Genomic DNA, 16,077 nt, shown 5'->3' on the forward strand with positions numbered 1-16,077 from the left:
TCAGGGTTGTTGTTGTTGTTGTTTTCACTTTTAAGCTATCTGGGTATTTTAACCATTCCAAGATATAGGAAAGTGTTTACACTGGCAAAGTTTAATGTAATACCTTCAGCTCTTCTGGAAGAGAGTTATAACAGTGTCCCTTATGATGCACGTTCATGCCCTTGTGAAACCTGGTGTGATAAAGATGGTAGGGCATGTAGTTATTGTATCATAATTTAACATAACTTTCATCATATTTTTATTTCTCCAATTCTGCAAAGTATACCAGGGAGATGAGATCTATATATGCTATCTAATGATTAAAGTGTTCAGTTTTTGTGTGGGACAGGAAGGAACAGTTAGAACTGGATATGGAACAACGGATTGGTTCAAAATTGGGAAAGGAGTACGATAAGGCTGTATATTGTCCCCCTGCTTATTTAACTTATATGCAGAACACAACATGCGAAAGGCTGGACTGGAGGAATCCCAAACCGGAATTCAGATTGCCGGAAGAAACATCTACAACCTCCGATATGCATATGATACCACTCTGATGGCAGAAAGTGAGGAGGAATTAAAGAACCTCATAATGAGGGTGAAAGAGTAGAGTGCAAAAAAGGTCTAGAACTCAACATCAAAAAAACTAAGATCATGGCCACTGGCCCCATCAACTCCTGGCAAATAGAAGGGGAAGATATGGAGGCAGTGACAGATTTTATTTTCTTGGGCTCCATGATCACTGCAGATGGAGATAGCAGCCATGAAATTAAAATATGCCTGCTTCTTGGGAGTAAAGCGATGACAAACCTTGACAGCATCTTAAAAAGCAGAGACATCACCTTGCCAACAAAAATCCGCATAGTCAGAGCTATGGTTTTCCCTGTAGTGATGTATGAAAGTGAGAGCTGGACCATAAAGAAGGCTGATCGCCGAAGAATTGATGCTTTTGAATTGTGGTGTTAGAGGAGGCTCTTGAGAGTCCCCTGGACTGCAAGGAGAACAAACCTGTCCATTCTAAAGGAAATCAAGCCTGAGTGCTCACTGGAAGGACAGATCCTGAGGCTGAAGCTCCAATACTTTGGCCATCTCATGAGAAGAGAAGACTCCTTGGAAAAGACTTTGATGTTAGGAAAGTGTGAGGGCAAGAGGAGAAGGGGACGACAGAGGATGAGATGGTTGGACAGTGTCATCGAAGCAACCAACATGAATTTGACACAACTCCGGGAGGCAGTGGAAGACAGGAGAGCCTGGTGTGCTGTGGTCCATGGGGTCACAAAGAGTCGGACACGACTAAACGATTAAACACACAATGGCTTGCTAATGTGAAATTATGTTATAAAATCTTATATTGATTACCTTGTTAAATTTCTATTTTTTCATATTAGTTTTATGCAATGTATACTTAATGTGAAGCAAACAATGCCCATGGATGACACCGTGATTTAGGTATCTGGCTGTGGAGCCAGAGGTAGAGAATTCAATTTTCCACCATGCTTTGTTGACAAGGACTGGACTCAATGATCCATAGGGTCCCTTCCACCTCTTGCAGTTCTTAGATGATAATGATGACAATGATTAGCAATATTAACCATTGTTTTGTGATATTAGTTTTTATCTGATTCATTGGTCATAATAAAGATTTCTCTCTGTCTCTGTGATCCATATAGAGTCCTTTCCAGTTCTGCAGTTCTAAGATGACGAAGATAATGATTGTACAGACGAATTAACTCAACAAATCCCACTGACTTAATGGCCCTACTCTAATGCAATTTCACTGAACAACAGGATTTCAGTTATTATGTCACTATTTTAACATGCTAGTGTTTTAGAACATCATAAGCAGTATGGCTGAGGTAATTGTTTTATTGCAAAATGTGTGATTTATTAATTATTTTTGGCTTTTATACTGATAAAGTGCTCCAAGAATATTGCCTGTTAGGTGTTAGAGTGACATTTTAAAAAAAGAATGAAAACTAAATATGTTCTTGAGCCAAGCTTGGAATGCTACTGTTTAGAGAAATGAGCATACTGACTTGTTGAAAGTATCCAGAACTGATGATGCTCTGGAACCATAATCACCATATTACCCTAAACATGACTGGATAGTATCACCAAAGCTACCAACATGAATTTGACGCAACTACGGGAGGCAGTGGAAGACAGGAGGGCCTGGTGTGCTCTGGTCCATGGGGTCATGAAGAGTTGGACACAACTTAATGACTAAACAACAACAACCCTAAACATGCCTGATCTTGTATAACTTTAGAATTTATGTTGGACCTGTTAATACTTGGGAGACCATTAAGGAAGACAAGGGGTTGCCACGGGGAGCCCATACTGTGCATACAGAAAACTAGCATCTCAGATAAGAACTAGGAAGGAATCTTCCCTGGGGAGCTGTTACCGGCCAGAGCCAACAAGATAAGGTCTAAATAAGTTTCCTATTTTTCCTCTCTTCCTAAGTTTATATATAGTCTACCTTTTTTTTTCTTCAAAAAAATAGGCCACTGTGAATTTGTCTATCTCTTGAAATAAGTTTTAATGACAGTAGACATCACTGATCTATGGAGGAGACCCGGATTCAATCATTTTTGTGAAGTACAATAGGACAGCAAGTCTGAATTAAAAATAATGACACACCACATAGCTTCAGGGCTTCCTACAGGCTCTGGTTACAGAAACACATTCAGTTTGTTTCTGTAAGGAAGACAAGGATGTACAGAAAATGTCAGCAGTACAGTAACTAATCGACAAACAAGCCTTAGCCTTATACTATTTAACAGACACTTTCTAAATGTCTAAGATTTCTTTACAGATATATAATTGTATCATTTCTCCAACTTTAAACAAATAGCTACAGATAATTGATAATTATTTTGCTATAATGAAAGACTCTTTTCATTTTCTGTCCCTTTATTTCTTCTAAGGTATGGTGTGGAGAGGGGAGGTAGTCAACCTGCTCCGTGGCTATACATTTATCATCATTGCTCTTTCTCTTCATGTGCTGTCTTCCCTCTCTAGTAAAATAATTTCTCTTTTCCTGGAAATCTATATGGTTGATGCACTGGCACAAAAAAAGTTACAAAATGTTTGAATCAAAAGAAGGAAAACAAAAAGGGTTTCAACCACTGAGCCACACACAATTCTCTGAACCACTTTGTAAACAAAATAAATGAATAAATAAACAAAAGCTTACACTGAAAGAAATTGTTAAAGGAGCTGCCAAACCTGTAGTTTTTGTTTTGCTTGTGTTTTTCTTGCTGTTGAAACAGAGTAAGATTAAGATTACCAGTAGAAATATCAACAACCTCAGATATGCAGATGATACTACTCTGATGGCAGAAAGTGAGGAGGAATTAAAGAACCTCTTAATGAGGGTGAACGAGGAGAGCACAAAAGAGGTCTGAAGCTCTACATCAAAAAAACTAAGATCATGGCCACTGGCCCCATCAACTCCTGGCAAATAGAAGGGGAAGATATGGAGGCAGTGACAGATTTTATTTTCTTGGGCTCCATGATCACTGCAGATGGTGACAGCAGCCACGAAATTAAAAGATGCCTGTTTTTTGGGAGGAAAGCGATGCCGAACCTAGACAGCATCTTAAACAACAGAGACCTCACCTTACCAACAAAGGTCCGCATAGTCTAAGCTATGTTTTTTCCAGTAGTGATGTATGGAAGTCCGAGCTAGACCATAAAGAAGGCTGACTGCCGAAGAATTGATGCTTTCAGATTGTGGTGCTGGAGGAGACTCTTGAGAGTCCCCTGGACTGCAAGGAGAACAAACCTATCCATTTTGAAAGAAATCGACCCTGAATGCTCACTGGAAGGACAGATCCTGAAGCTGAAGCTCCAATACTTTGGTCATCTCATGAGAAGAGAAGACTCCCTGGAAAAGACCCTGATATTGGGAAAGTGTGAAGGCAAAAGGAGAAGGGGACATCAGAGGACGAGATAGTTGGACAGTGTTACCAAAGCTACCAACATGGCGTGCTCTGGTCAATAGGGTCACAAAGAGTCGGATACGACTTAACAACTAAATAAAAGATGGTCACCTCTCTGAAAACAGGAAACAATATCCACACCACCACCTCCAGAATTTGGAAAACCACTATGTAATTATCTTCCATGCCTGATTTTTCTGGAATTGGGTTTTGGTCATATAAAGTAATTATATATTAGAAGATTGGCCTTCTCCCAATTCCTGGCAAATACTTCAATTGTGGGAAAGTCTGGCCCCAGTTGTTTTAGAGCTGCTTGCAAGTAGTATACAGAAATCAACTAAGTCCTCAGAATGAGGAATTATAAAAGCTATGGACCACAAAAGAAACTTCTTTCAGAAAAATAAGAATAAGGGATTAGAAAACATTATTAAACTCGTTAATGCAAATGGTAACAAATAACATCTACAGAGGAAAATCCTGTTGAGCAACTTTGTTCCTATCACCACTTGGATCAGGTGCTAGAAACATTTAATTTACACCAGTTAAAAACTTCCTGTTCTCCCTTTTGCCCAGGGAAGCCTATGGGACCTTTGGTGTGCACACGGAGGGCGGGGTGTCTTTAAAAGTAAAAAATTTCCACCAGATTGGCAGTAGCGTTTCCAATCCCAGCAACAGTGATCTGATAGCAATTTTGGGCTTTTAAAGATTCTTTCCCCACCACCACCACAAGGCTCCCAAAAGCTTCTTTTGGGCAAAAGGGAACCTGAAGGAGCCTCAGAACCTAAGACAGGAATGGGATTATAGGATGCTCTTAATTAGTGTAAATTAAACATTTTCAGGTCTCGATCTGAGTTGTGCTGGTCACAAAGTTGTGCATCAGGATTTTGCACAATGTTTTAGAAAATTATCTTCATATATTTGTGGTTTGTTTTTTGTTGGTAAAGCAAATACATTAAGCAAATCCCATCATTCTTACTGGCTGAAATGCACTGTTGTGCATTATGCAAAAAGTTCAAATTTTAGATACGATTTGCTGTAAGTTAACAAATGGCTGTAGGCACGTTGAGTGACACGACTCAGTAGACAACAGTTAATGTCTAAGGAAATTTGTTAACTTACAACAATTTGTTCTGCAAAGTTATGCTATTTATATAACTGTGCAATAGGATTTCAATCAATATGTCTCAATTTTGGGTTAGGGGGAAAGTCTGAAGCAAGGTCTTCCTCCCCCAGAAGGATGCAATGGAACTTTTAAAAGCAATCAGCAAGTTATTCATTTCAACATCATCAAAACTTTTCAGAACTCATACTTAAGTGTGTGTGTGTGTTTATTAGATTTGTATCCCACTTTCCTGCCAAATGTTCCATTTCTTTGAACTACAGCCTTTCAGACTGAGGAATGTGTCACTTGCCCCCTATAAAATAGGATGCATGGCCATTCTAACCTAACTGCATTGCAGACAAAGAAGGAAAATGCTAACTTTTCAAAGCTTATCTTTTCAAAGAAGCTTTCCTATCTCTGAAGGGGAGACCCTGCATGAGAACTTTTCCTACATTTGAATGAGCTCTGTGGGAACTCACTCACTGAAATCTGTCAGGCTTGTACTTAAAATTATGCCATCTTCAGTGGTCTATTGACCAACTTCATTGTAGGACTGAAATTCAAGGACTTTTTTTTAATTTTCAAAGAATTGCATGCTGATAGCAAATGATTCAGGATTGCTTAAATTACTCTCTTTAGTGATGACTTTCTAATTTTCCTTAAATATCTATGCATCAGATTTCAAAGAAAATGGTAATACTCATTGCAGCAGAGAACACCATCAACATTGCCCATCTCACAAGAAGTAAAAGATGTCACAGTGATGCAACTTCAAGATGAAAAATGAGACAGGACAGCTTTAAGAGGGAAACAGGAAGTTGTAACCAGAATCCAGCTGAATTCTGAGCTGTGGCTGTGTGCAGAGAGGCTGCGAATAAAACAGATGTGTTTGTTATAAATTTCAGGGCTGTCTCTGACATTTGAGCTTAAATCTGGAATTTTCTTTAGTTTGTTATTTTTTTCCAACTGATTCTGTAAGGTGGCTGTGAAGTAGTACAAACAAGGAGAGATGAAATGGAGAAGTCAAAGGAACAGGGATCGGTGAAAGATGAGGACCAGTTTTATCATCAGGGTGCACTGGAGCTGCTGGTCTTTAACTTTTTGCTCATCCTTACAATACTCACTATTTGGCTGTTTAAAAACCATCGATTCCGCTTTTTGCATGAAACAGGAGGTGCCATGGTTTATGGTGAGTGTTTTTCTATGAAGGCTATTGCTTGGCATTTAAAACTTGTTGCATGATCTGTATAATTAGGCACTTGAGCTCAAGTGTTGATAAACTTACCAACAGGGGGAAATGAGTTAATTTAAAAGTCACAAGCCAACTGAACTGTGCAGTAGAATAAGAAATGCAATTTGTCCCTCCCTCCCTCCTTCCCTCCCTTTTTCTCCCCCTCATAGTACAGCGAGAGGATCTTTTGCCGAGGAAGTAAATGTCATGAGTATGCAGCCCCTTATAATGGGCTTCAGTGAGTTCCAAAAATACTTGTTTGTTTTCTGAAACCCCCAGTATGGTTTAAAGAGATTATATTTCTCAGGATTATGGTGAAAGCTATCTACCAATATGCCAGATGGCAGCAGATCTTTGTTTGAACTGGGAAGAATCCCCCTGAGGCTGGCCTCGCAGCCTGATGTGCTTTCAGCTAGCTGAACATTTATGTTGTTTTTGCTTGGCTCTTTAAAAAAAAAAGAAAAAAAGAGGGAGGGATGTGCAAAATGGGACTCTCCAAATAGTGTCAGCGGAGTTTTACCCCCATTTTCTCTCTCTTCAAGTTTGCAGTGTTCTTTATATGGGTTTCCTGAGTTCCACATGCAATCCATGTGTCAGAAAGACCTTCTGCAAATCCTACTGCTAAGAAACTGCTTGATAAGTAATTAATGTGCAATATAGCACAGTGTGATGTGGTATTACCTTTTCCTTCTTTTTCATTTTTGTCCTTTGCTCGTTTTGTTTCCGCAAGAGAACAGCTTGCAAATGGCAACTTCAAGTTCACATCCCATGAGCTCTGATGAAACTATTGGAACAGACAGAAGCCTGTAGTTTACACACTGTACATTACAGCTCTACTATATAGGGGCCCTCTGCAGTTTTAATAAGAGTACCAGCATTCATGCTTTAGAATTTAGAGCTCTGTCAGGATGTATTAAAGTTTGCCAGTCTTTAAAAATACTAACTCAGTTACTGTTTCAGCTGTGAGCTTTGTTCCCAGGAAGCAAAAGATAATACGGAGGGAATCATAATCATTTATTTAGTTGTCACTATCGTTATTCATTAGAATCACAAAATTATACAGTTTGAAGCAAACATGATAGAACTGAAGAAAACAAGCTTGTTCCATCTTCTACATCATATTTGACAATGACTGTCATGTCATCTTTCAATTGCCTCTTCTCCAAACTATCCAGTTCTCTCAACCTGTCATTTATAGACCTTGGTTTTCTGATCCCTTACCATTTTAGTCAGCCTTGCAGCGTTCTGGGTTGAGGCGGCACTGACTTCATCAGTAATTTTTATACTAGCTGAGTAACATGCATCTCAGGCAAGGCAGTAGTAACCCATGGCCAGGCCCCTAGCTTTCGGGCAGAGAGTGCAAAGTGCCTTTAATCATTGGAACCCTTGGGTGGCTCAAAAAAAAATTCATGGCCCCCTCATCCCTGCAGGACCCCCAGGCTAGGGAGCCTTAGGAATAATACAGCCCTGGTCTCAGGGAACATCCTTTCACATCTTTTTAATACCTAAAATCTTAATGGTAAAGAGTAGCTGTACATTACATAGGTGTTTTTCTTTTGTTAGTAATATGGGTCCCTTATTCTTAGTCCCATGTAAAATAAATAACGAGAAAAAAAATGTTCAAACAGGCAAGGTAAAAGGTAAAGGTTCCCCTTGACAATTTTTTTAATTCAGTTGTGTTCGACTCTAGAGGGCGGTGCTCAGCCCCGTTTCCAAGCCATAGAGCCAGCATTTTGTCCGAAGACAATCTTCCATGGTCACAGGGCCAGTGCAACTTAGACACGGAACGCTGTTACCTTCCCACCGAGGTGGTCCCTATTTATCTACTTAGCATTTGCATGCTTTCAAACCGCTAGATTGGCGGGAGCTGGGACAAGCGAGGGGCACTCATTCCGTTGCGTGGATTCGATCTTACGACTGCTGGTCTTCTGACCCTGCAGCACAGGCTTCTGCAGCACCACGTCCCTTTCAAACAGGCAAACAGGAGCTGAGATAATAGGTATGAAGGGGAAGATACTGTAGATTCATGAATATAAGCAACAGAGGTTAAAACAACTGTAAGATCTAAACATATTTCTTAATAAACCCTAGCACAGACCAATAGCTTTCTTCAGCTCTCTGCTCTAATTTTCTGTCTTCCTCTAAACAGTCATATCTCAACTTTTCTGCTGTCTTTCTCTAGACCGTCAAACCACAACTCCATTCTCACCTGACCCCCAGGCAACACTACCACATCATTCCAATTACATTAACCTATCATCATTCATCTACTCAGCCTCCAATCACCAGAGCACTCCACCCATGATCTCCCTCTTTCCCCTCCCCCATGTGTACAAACAAACCTACATAGCTTTAAATGTACAGTCTCCAAATGGGTGGAATCACTACAAGCCTCTTCTGTAAAGGTTCCAGTTTCATAATATCCTTCTTAAACTGTGATGGCCAGAACTGTAGAGAGTATTCCTGGTGCAGTCGGACCAAAGCAATATCCAGTATATCCTTGATCTGGATGTTGCACTTCTATTGATGTAGCCTAGAATTGCATCACCCTTTTTTTACTGTTGCATTGCACAGTTGACTCATGCTTACTTTTTGGCCCATTGAGACCCCTGAATCCTTTTAACTTGTACTGCTATTAAGCCAGGTGTCACCCAGTCCATCTGCTTTTTCTTGCTTACAAACAGAACTTTACATATTTCTTTGTTGAAACTTATTTTGGGTGTTTCGACCCAGTTCTTGGAAACATTAAGATCATCATTAATTCTAATTTAATCTTCTGCAGTACTAGGTACCCCTTCCTGTTTGGTGTGAACTTCAAATTTGATATGGATCCTTTCTGTGCCTTTATCACAGAAGGTGTGTTATGCCAGACCAGGCCCTGGAGACAACACTGCAGCACCTTACTTTTCATGTCTCTCATCTAAATGTTCCTTCTGGCTAGCAGGTCTGTAGAAGATCCTCACAGTCATGTCACTATTGTTTTCTCCTACAGTACTTTGATTTTTACCTGAATGTTCTCCACCTGTTTGGTCTATTTATTTCAGATTAGTTATACTATTTACTTACTACATTCTAATCATGAGTCTCACCATACCAGGTTTTGGTAATGCCTATTAAGTCATATTTGCCTCCCTGTGTTGAGAGTTTAAGCTCGCCTTCTTTTTCCCCATTCTCCTTGCTTTGACATAGATACATTTGAAACCATGGATCCTTCTACTCAGCTGCTTCCTTGTTATCTTTTCTCATGTATTCTGAGGGATCCTATACCCCTTTCTCAATTTCTTACCCTTGCTCGTAGAATGTGAATACCACCATTCTCTCCACAGGATCCAGTTTAAAGCCCTCTTGACCAAATTTGCAAGACTTGTAGCAAACATATTCTTCTCAACCCATGGTATACTGTAATGCATTTCTTCTAAAAGTCTGTACAGACCGTGGTTCAGGAAACCAAAAGGTTCCCAACAATACCATGTGCATAGCCAGCTGTTCACTTTCCATATTCTTGTCGCTCTTCCTAAGCAGGAAAGAGTCATGAAAAAGTATTTATGCTCTAAGATCTTTGATCTTCCTAGTCTCTTTTTTTCCAGAGTATATCAGATGGGAGGAATAAAGTGAGTTGATAAGTCTTGATAAACTCTTTATATCTCAGATCTTTACACCAAAGACATAGCATTTCTTCCAAGGTATCCTATCAAATTGCTTACTTGCTTCCACTCAATAGGGAGTCATCTGCCATCACTGCACATCTCCTCTTCCTCTACATTCTTCTCTTCTTCTGGGAAGTGGCAAGGATTCCTCCACCCACAAAACCTACCACAACCACCTCCATACCTTTTGAAGCTTGTGACTGCTATCCCTGTTATAGGGACTCAAAATCATCATCCATGGGAAAGGCCTGATAGCTGCACAACTCCAAGGACACTTCCTTATTTCCTAGTAGTCCTGCTTCTCTGCATCAGATGAATAAAATAGCTTTCCTCCTGCTTTTGATATTCATCTTTCTTCTCAGGGGTATCCCCATATGGTGGAAGGATGGATGGATAGAGGATGCACAGTTGGTTAGACAGACAGACAGACAGACAGACAGACAGATATAATTTATTCTGCTGGTTATTATATTTGTTGAATGTATGTATTATTTTATTTTTTATCATGTTTTGATACTGTGCTGTTTATCTTGTTAGCCACCGAGAGTGTCCTGGTTGCCAGATGGTGCAGGGTATAAATCCAATAAATAAATAAAATCTGATAGATCATAATAAATATCCTTTTTTGTGTAAACATTGATGAAATATCAGTAATGTTCCCTCAAATTTTCTGCTGTGCAAGAGCTTCGCCCTGTGCATGTGGTGAGGGGGCAAGGTTTAATCAAAAAATGGAACTAAACAGGCATCAATGCCAATTGCCAATGCACAGCCTTGATGGAGCTCTGCACGCCTGCATGAAGCTTAGAGGGAACGGTGAATATCAGCAACACCCTGATATTAGTAGAGCAAACTTCATTCTAACTTCACAGAAGTAGCTCCACAGATCCAACCAGGTAATAAGGAACTTTGTATATACATCATAGCTACCAATTCAGATAATATATAAAATGCATGCATGGACTAATGGATAGAGACAGAGAGATAGCTACATGCTACTGAAATGCACAAAAGTAACATATGAGGGCACAAAATAAACACTGAGCACACTAGTCCTGCTTCAACATTTGTATGTTATGACATCACCTTACTCTCTTGAACTTGGTATCTTGAGCACCATGATCTGAATGAAGAGTTGGTCCATTTGGCTTACAAGTCAGACTGACGGGGAGAATTCCTGGCAATGAGCTGACTAGGATTAGAATCACTCTTGAAAGCAATATCCAGTGAGTGGTGAGGACAGGTAAGAAACACAGATATTTTGAGGAGAGCGATGGCTTGCAAGGTCACACAGCCTCCACATAGTATGTATTCTTTGGAATATCCAGAGAAAGCTAATGATCTATAGTTGTACACACATCTATATGTACATCTATGGAATGGAAGAAAGAATTCAATTTAGGAAACATCCATATAAGTAGAAGTTTGGCACTGTGACTGCATGGTCCCTATAAAATTGCCAGGGAGATGAATTAGTTTTGAAGCATAATAGAAAAATACCACTTTCCACCTTGTAGCAGTTTTGACCTACATAGTTCATTTCCTGAATGAAGCAGTAAAATCAGTTCAGAGAAAAAGAAGAGGAAGCTGTTGAATGCTCTGTATGCAGCAATTTCAGACCAGTGAATGGAGACGTCAGAACAATTCCTTTTGCACTATTTTTAATTAATGAACAATGTTATGTGGAGCTTACTGGCAGTATAATACAATGGAAGAGCAAGGCTACTAGTTTAATATAGAATTTTAAATGTTTAAAATTTTGGATCCAAGGCTGCAGTTTGCTCACAGTTTGCTATTTAAGCAGGCCTTCCCTCCAGTCAGCTAAGTCTTTTATTTTCTTTCTCTCATCTCATTCCATTCTGCTAATTTTAATCTTACAGTATTAACTAATATATTAATTATATTTTATGATTATTTACATTTTATACTGTCTTATTTTATGTTGTAAGCTGCCCCGAGTAGACATGGTCTAGAGGGGCAGGGTATAAATTTAATTTAAAAAAAAATAAAAATACTTGCTGTGGCAAGATGCTGGAAATGTGATATGGAAAGCATAGTAGGGTATGGATCTAAATCAGACAATCAAGGATAGTTGCCCACACACCCTTTACACTGCCATAGTACTTGCTAACTACTTCTTAGGACAGTCAGATCTTCTAATGATTACCTTCCTGTGGCCTTTACTCACTCACTCACTCGCTCACTCACTCACTCACTCACTCACAATGCCACAATTCTACAGTGGGGTCTTGACTTGAGAACTTAATCCGTATTGGAAGGCGGTTCTCAAGTCAAAACGTTCTCAAGTCAAATCTGCATTTCCCATAGGAATGCATTGAAAACCATTTGATCCGTATCTGCTCTTTTCCGTCCATAGAAACTAATGGGAAGCTGCTATTCTGCCTTCGACCACTAGAGGGGGATATTTTGTTTCTTTTTTCCTTAGGTCAAGAAAGGTTCAGGGAAGGCAGGGAAAATACAGTCCAGGCAGTACAGTACCAGGCAGTCCGAAGACTGTCTCCCAATCCACTCTCTAAACACTGGGAGGAGTGTGGAAGCAGACAGGCACCCTTTTCACTGGCCAACAGTTAACTGAAAGTTCAAATTTTGCACTTTCCCTGCCTCCCACGTGGTTTTTTTCAGTTCTTAACTCAAATCTAAGTATGTAAGTCAAGTCAATATTTTCCTATGAGAGTGGTTCTTAAGTCAAAATGTTCTTAACTCAAGCCGTTCTTAAGTCAAGACCCCACTGTATTTTTATAGGGACCCAAGGTGGGTTATAAATGGTGAAATACAAATAAAAACCATACATTAAAGTATAATTAAACAGAACAATGCAAGAAACCCTCAAATACAACTTTAAAAAAAAAATAGAGAATGAGGGGCTCAGCAAAGAAAACAAGCAGTATCCTCCACAGCAGTACTTGTGCTTGGTTCTTAAACTCCTGCCTGAAAAGGGAGATCTGGAAGATGAGGAGAGGCAGACAGCTTGGCTTCTTGAAGAAGGATATTCCTCAGCCTGGGAGCAGCAACTGAGAAGGTCTTCTCATGCATCTTCATCAAACATACCTGGGAAGTTTGCAGAACTGAGAGAAATGCTGCCGCCCAGGGATCTTAAAAGCCGGGAAGGTCATATAGGGAGATACAGTTTCTCAGATATCCTGGACTCAAACAATATAGGCACTATATAGGTCATATCATGATTTAAATAGTACTTTGAATGACCAGCATTCAATTTAGGCCTTCTGATAGTCATTATCCTGTTTACTCATGCGATCATGGAAAGGTAATTAATTGCACAAGTGCCCACTCCTGAAAAAGTTCTTCACACAAGTAGGAATGCATTGTTTATGAAATGGGATGTACTACAACTAGTCATGCACTGGACAGCTTGTGAAAGATGAAAACACAGTGTGCACATGACTTATGTATGTGGGTTCTTTTAAATAAGTTTTACCTAAAGGACCCAAAGCTTAAAAGAAGAAAAAGGTTTAAGTGGCAGGAGCCCCTGTGTTATATGTCATGCTTTTGTTGGAGTTCTCGCAGCCTTGCTTGCTGCCTTCTGTAGGTTTGACAGGGAGGGACCTTTCTGGGCTGAGGTGACTGTCAATCTATCTAGCACTAAACTATAGTTCCTCCTGCTTCTGATTAAAAAAAGAACCCCACCAATTTTCCCCATTTCTTTTGTCTGTTGGAAGTAGTGAGTCTGTTGAAGTCTGTTGCTACAGCAATCGGTCATGTTTGCCTATTTGCTGTTTGACCTGTTTATTGTAAGCAATGAAACCATTTATGCTTTTTGTAGGGGAAAAAGGTGCTGCAAAAAAGTACTTTGATACAAAATAGGCCAAAAACAAAGTCTCCGATATTTTTATTGCCCAAAGCAGAAGATCCATAGTACAAAGAAAACAACTCTGTGTATGCAATCTGTGGAAGTCCTGTGAGCCCCACTGGCCCTTGCTGGATCAGTAGGTGCTCTCTCTTCCACCCTCTGCTCTATAAATGAAGTCGCAGGTGTTTATAACAAAAGAGGGTGATCAAAACTTTTAAATAATAATTTATTGTCATTGGACGTATATACACCGTATACACATACAACGAAACTGGAACTGTCCCAGGCTAGTTTCAGGCAGTGTCTGAGTGTGAAGTCCCAAATCTGTAAGTTCTGAGCCTATGGCCTCTCCAGTTAACACCACCAGAAGGGCTTTCCATATAGTTCTCCTCAGTGAGGTTGCCCCTATTGGATTCGGCAAAGGGGTTATATTCCTGTACTGGAGAGCAGAGGTGCTGGACTCTGGGTCCCACTACCGCTTGGATCATTGCTTGTTGAGCCTGGGTAGCCACTACCACTTCCTCCACCAGCATCCTACTTGGATCACCTTCAATAATTGCCCTCAGAGGTGATCCTGCTTGGATCACCTCTGAGGACTCCCTCATCTGCTTTGCAGCAGCACTCCCTCCTCTCCCATTCACCCCAATAGGAAAGGCATGGAAGAGGATGGTGATTAAAGTACCTTGCTCTGCCCCCATCCTGGGACACTCAGAGCTGGACCAACACCCTGGTCCAAGGAACCTCCTTATAGTCCCCAGGTAGCTCTGGGTCTTCTGGAAGTTCTAATTTAGATGGAAGACCTCCTCTCCTGGGCTCTCAATGGAATCCTCCCAAGAACCCTCTTCCTCCCAGGGCTCTCTAACTCCTTCCTGGATTCCTGAGCAAGATCTCTTCTTCTGGCGACTAAGTTCTCCTTTCTGCCCAGCTTTCTTTGAGGAGTCATTAGCCAGAAACATCCTAGGTCCCTCAGAGGAATCACTGTCTGACACTCAAGCTTTTCCCAGAGGATGCGAGACGGCCTGCTAAAGAGGGTCATCTGTGCCAGCATCCCTTTCCTTAAGGCCTTAAAATGAAACACAGTTTTAGATACAAATATGTATACTACTACATGGATTCATCCCTCCAACAGTCCTCCTGCACAAACGGACTGAAATTCTGTCACCTAAACAAATGTGATAAGGTCCCATATCATCCTCTAGGGATGACAATAGCTTCCGCCCTCTCCAGCTCTCCCTACCTCTTTCCAAAAGAGATTTCAGAATGCCTTCCTGAAATCTCCCCACCCGCTGGGAAGAAACATGTAGCCTACAAGCATTACCATATAATGCCTTTAGATTTCACTTTTCAACAATACAGGCAGAAAAAAATGATCCTCTGTTTTCTAAAAAGAAAGAGACATACCTGTTTTAATCCAGCTGTAAACATAGCTCTTAAATTCACTTCAGCAGAGGACAAAGCCACTACCCTCTATGTAAACAAATCAAAACAAATACAATGATAATGATTTCTGAGGTCTCATTTCTGGCTTGCTTTGTTTCCTTCTTTCTTTCAACTGTTTGTGCTTATATTCTTGTTTTGTGCTTTTAAAGTATCTTTTCCTCCCCCTCCCCTGAAAACAGAGGAGATTTCCATTTGGGTAGTTCATGTTTCAAAAACTAGCTGAAGAAGTCATGCCATTGTGATCATGAATGCAAAGAAAAGCTGGAAAATAATGGTCCTTTAAAATGTAATAGAGAAGAAATGTAACCTTTAGGAAATCATCTGCCTTTCATTTTAATGATCTAGTTATATAAATGCCTAATAGAGGCTTTGTTGCTTCACTCATTTGTGTGCAATAATGGGGTAAATCATAGCAACACACCCTGTTTGAATGCCACAATTTAAAAGGATCATAATCTTTATTGCCCCAGCACTATTGTAGGTTAAATGGCCCCTGGTGTGGAACAGATAATAATGGAAACACTCACAGCAGGTTTCACATTGCGGTGAGATGTAGAAAAATCAAAGTAGGCCCCCATAATAGTCAGTTGTATCTACCCAAAACTGAACCAGTTTTCTCACTATATTGCCTTTAGCAGCACATTATATGTCTGTAGCAGCAGTTCATTCAGAATACCTAACAGATCTAAGTAAGTGTGTGATCACACCAGCCAAATGTACTCCAGTTATACCTGTTATATCATTGCATAGATTTCCGTTCACACAACGCAAGGCCATGATCAAATCATTTTCTCAGCCAGCGGTGTATCTGAAGTTTATTTCTCCCTCACCAGGAGGGTTGTATTATTTTGTACCAATGACATATAGATTAATTCTGTACTGGTGTTGCATGTGTGCATGTGCCT

General features: G+C 40.2%; 1 protein-coding gene across 1 annotated transcript in view; it reads left to right on the forward strand.

Annotated features, from left to right (window-relative positions):
* SLC9A9 (solute carrier family 9 member A9) overlaps positions 1-16,077 on the forward strand; it is a 383,628-nt gene that overhangs the window by 31,069 nt on the left and 336,482 nt on the right. The window contains exon 4 of the mRNA XM_078389136.1: positions 1,650-6,217. Within this exon, the coding sequence (XP_078245262.1) occupies positions 6,043-6,217 (175 nt within the window). The 5' untranslated portion in view covers positions 1,650-6,042. The remainder of the gene's footprint in view (positions 1-1,649; positions 6,218-16,077) is intronic.

Source organism: Pogona vitticeps, chromosome 3, assembly GCF_051106095.1.
Source record: "Pogona vitticeps strain Pit_001003342236 chromosome 3, PviZW2.1, whole genome shotgun sequence".
Taxonomy (NCBI): Eukaryota; Metazoa; Chordata; class Lepidosauria; order Squamata; family Agamidae; genus Pogona; species Pogona vitticeps.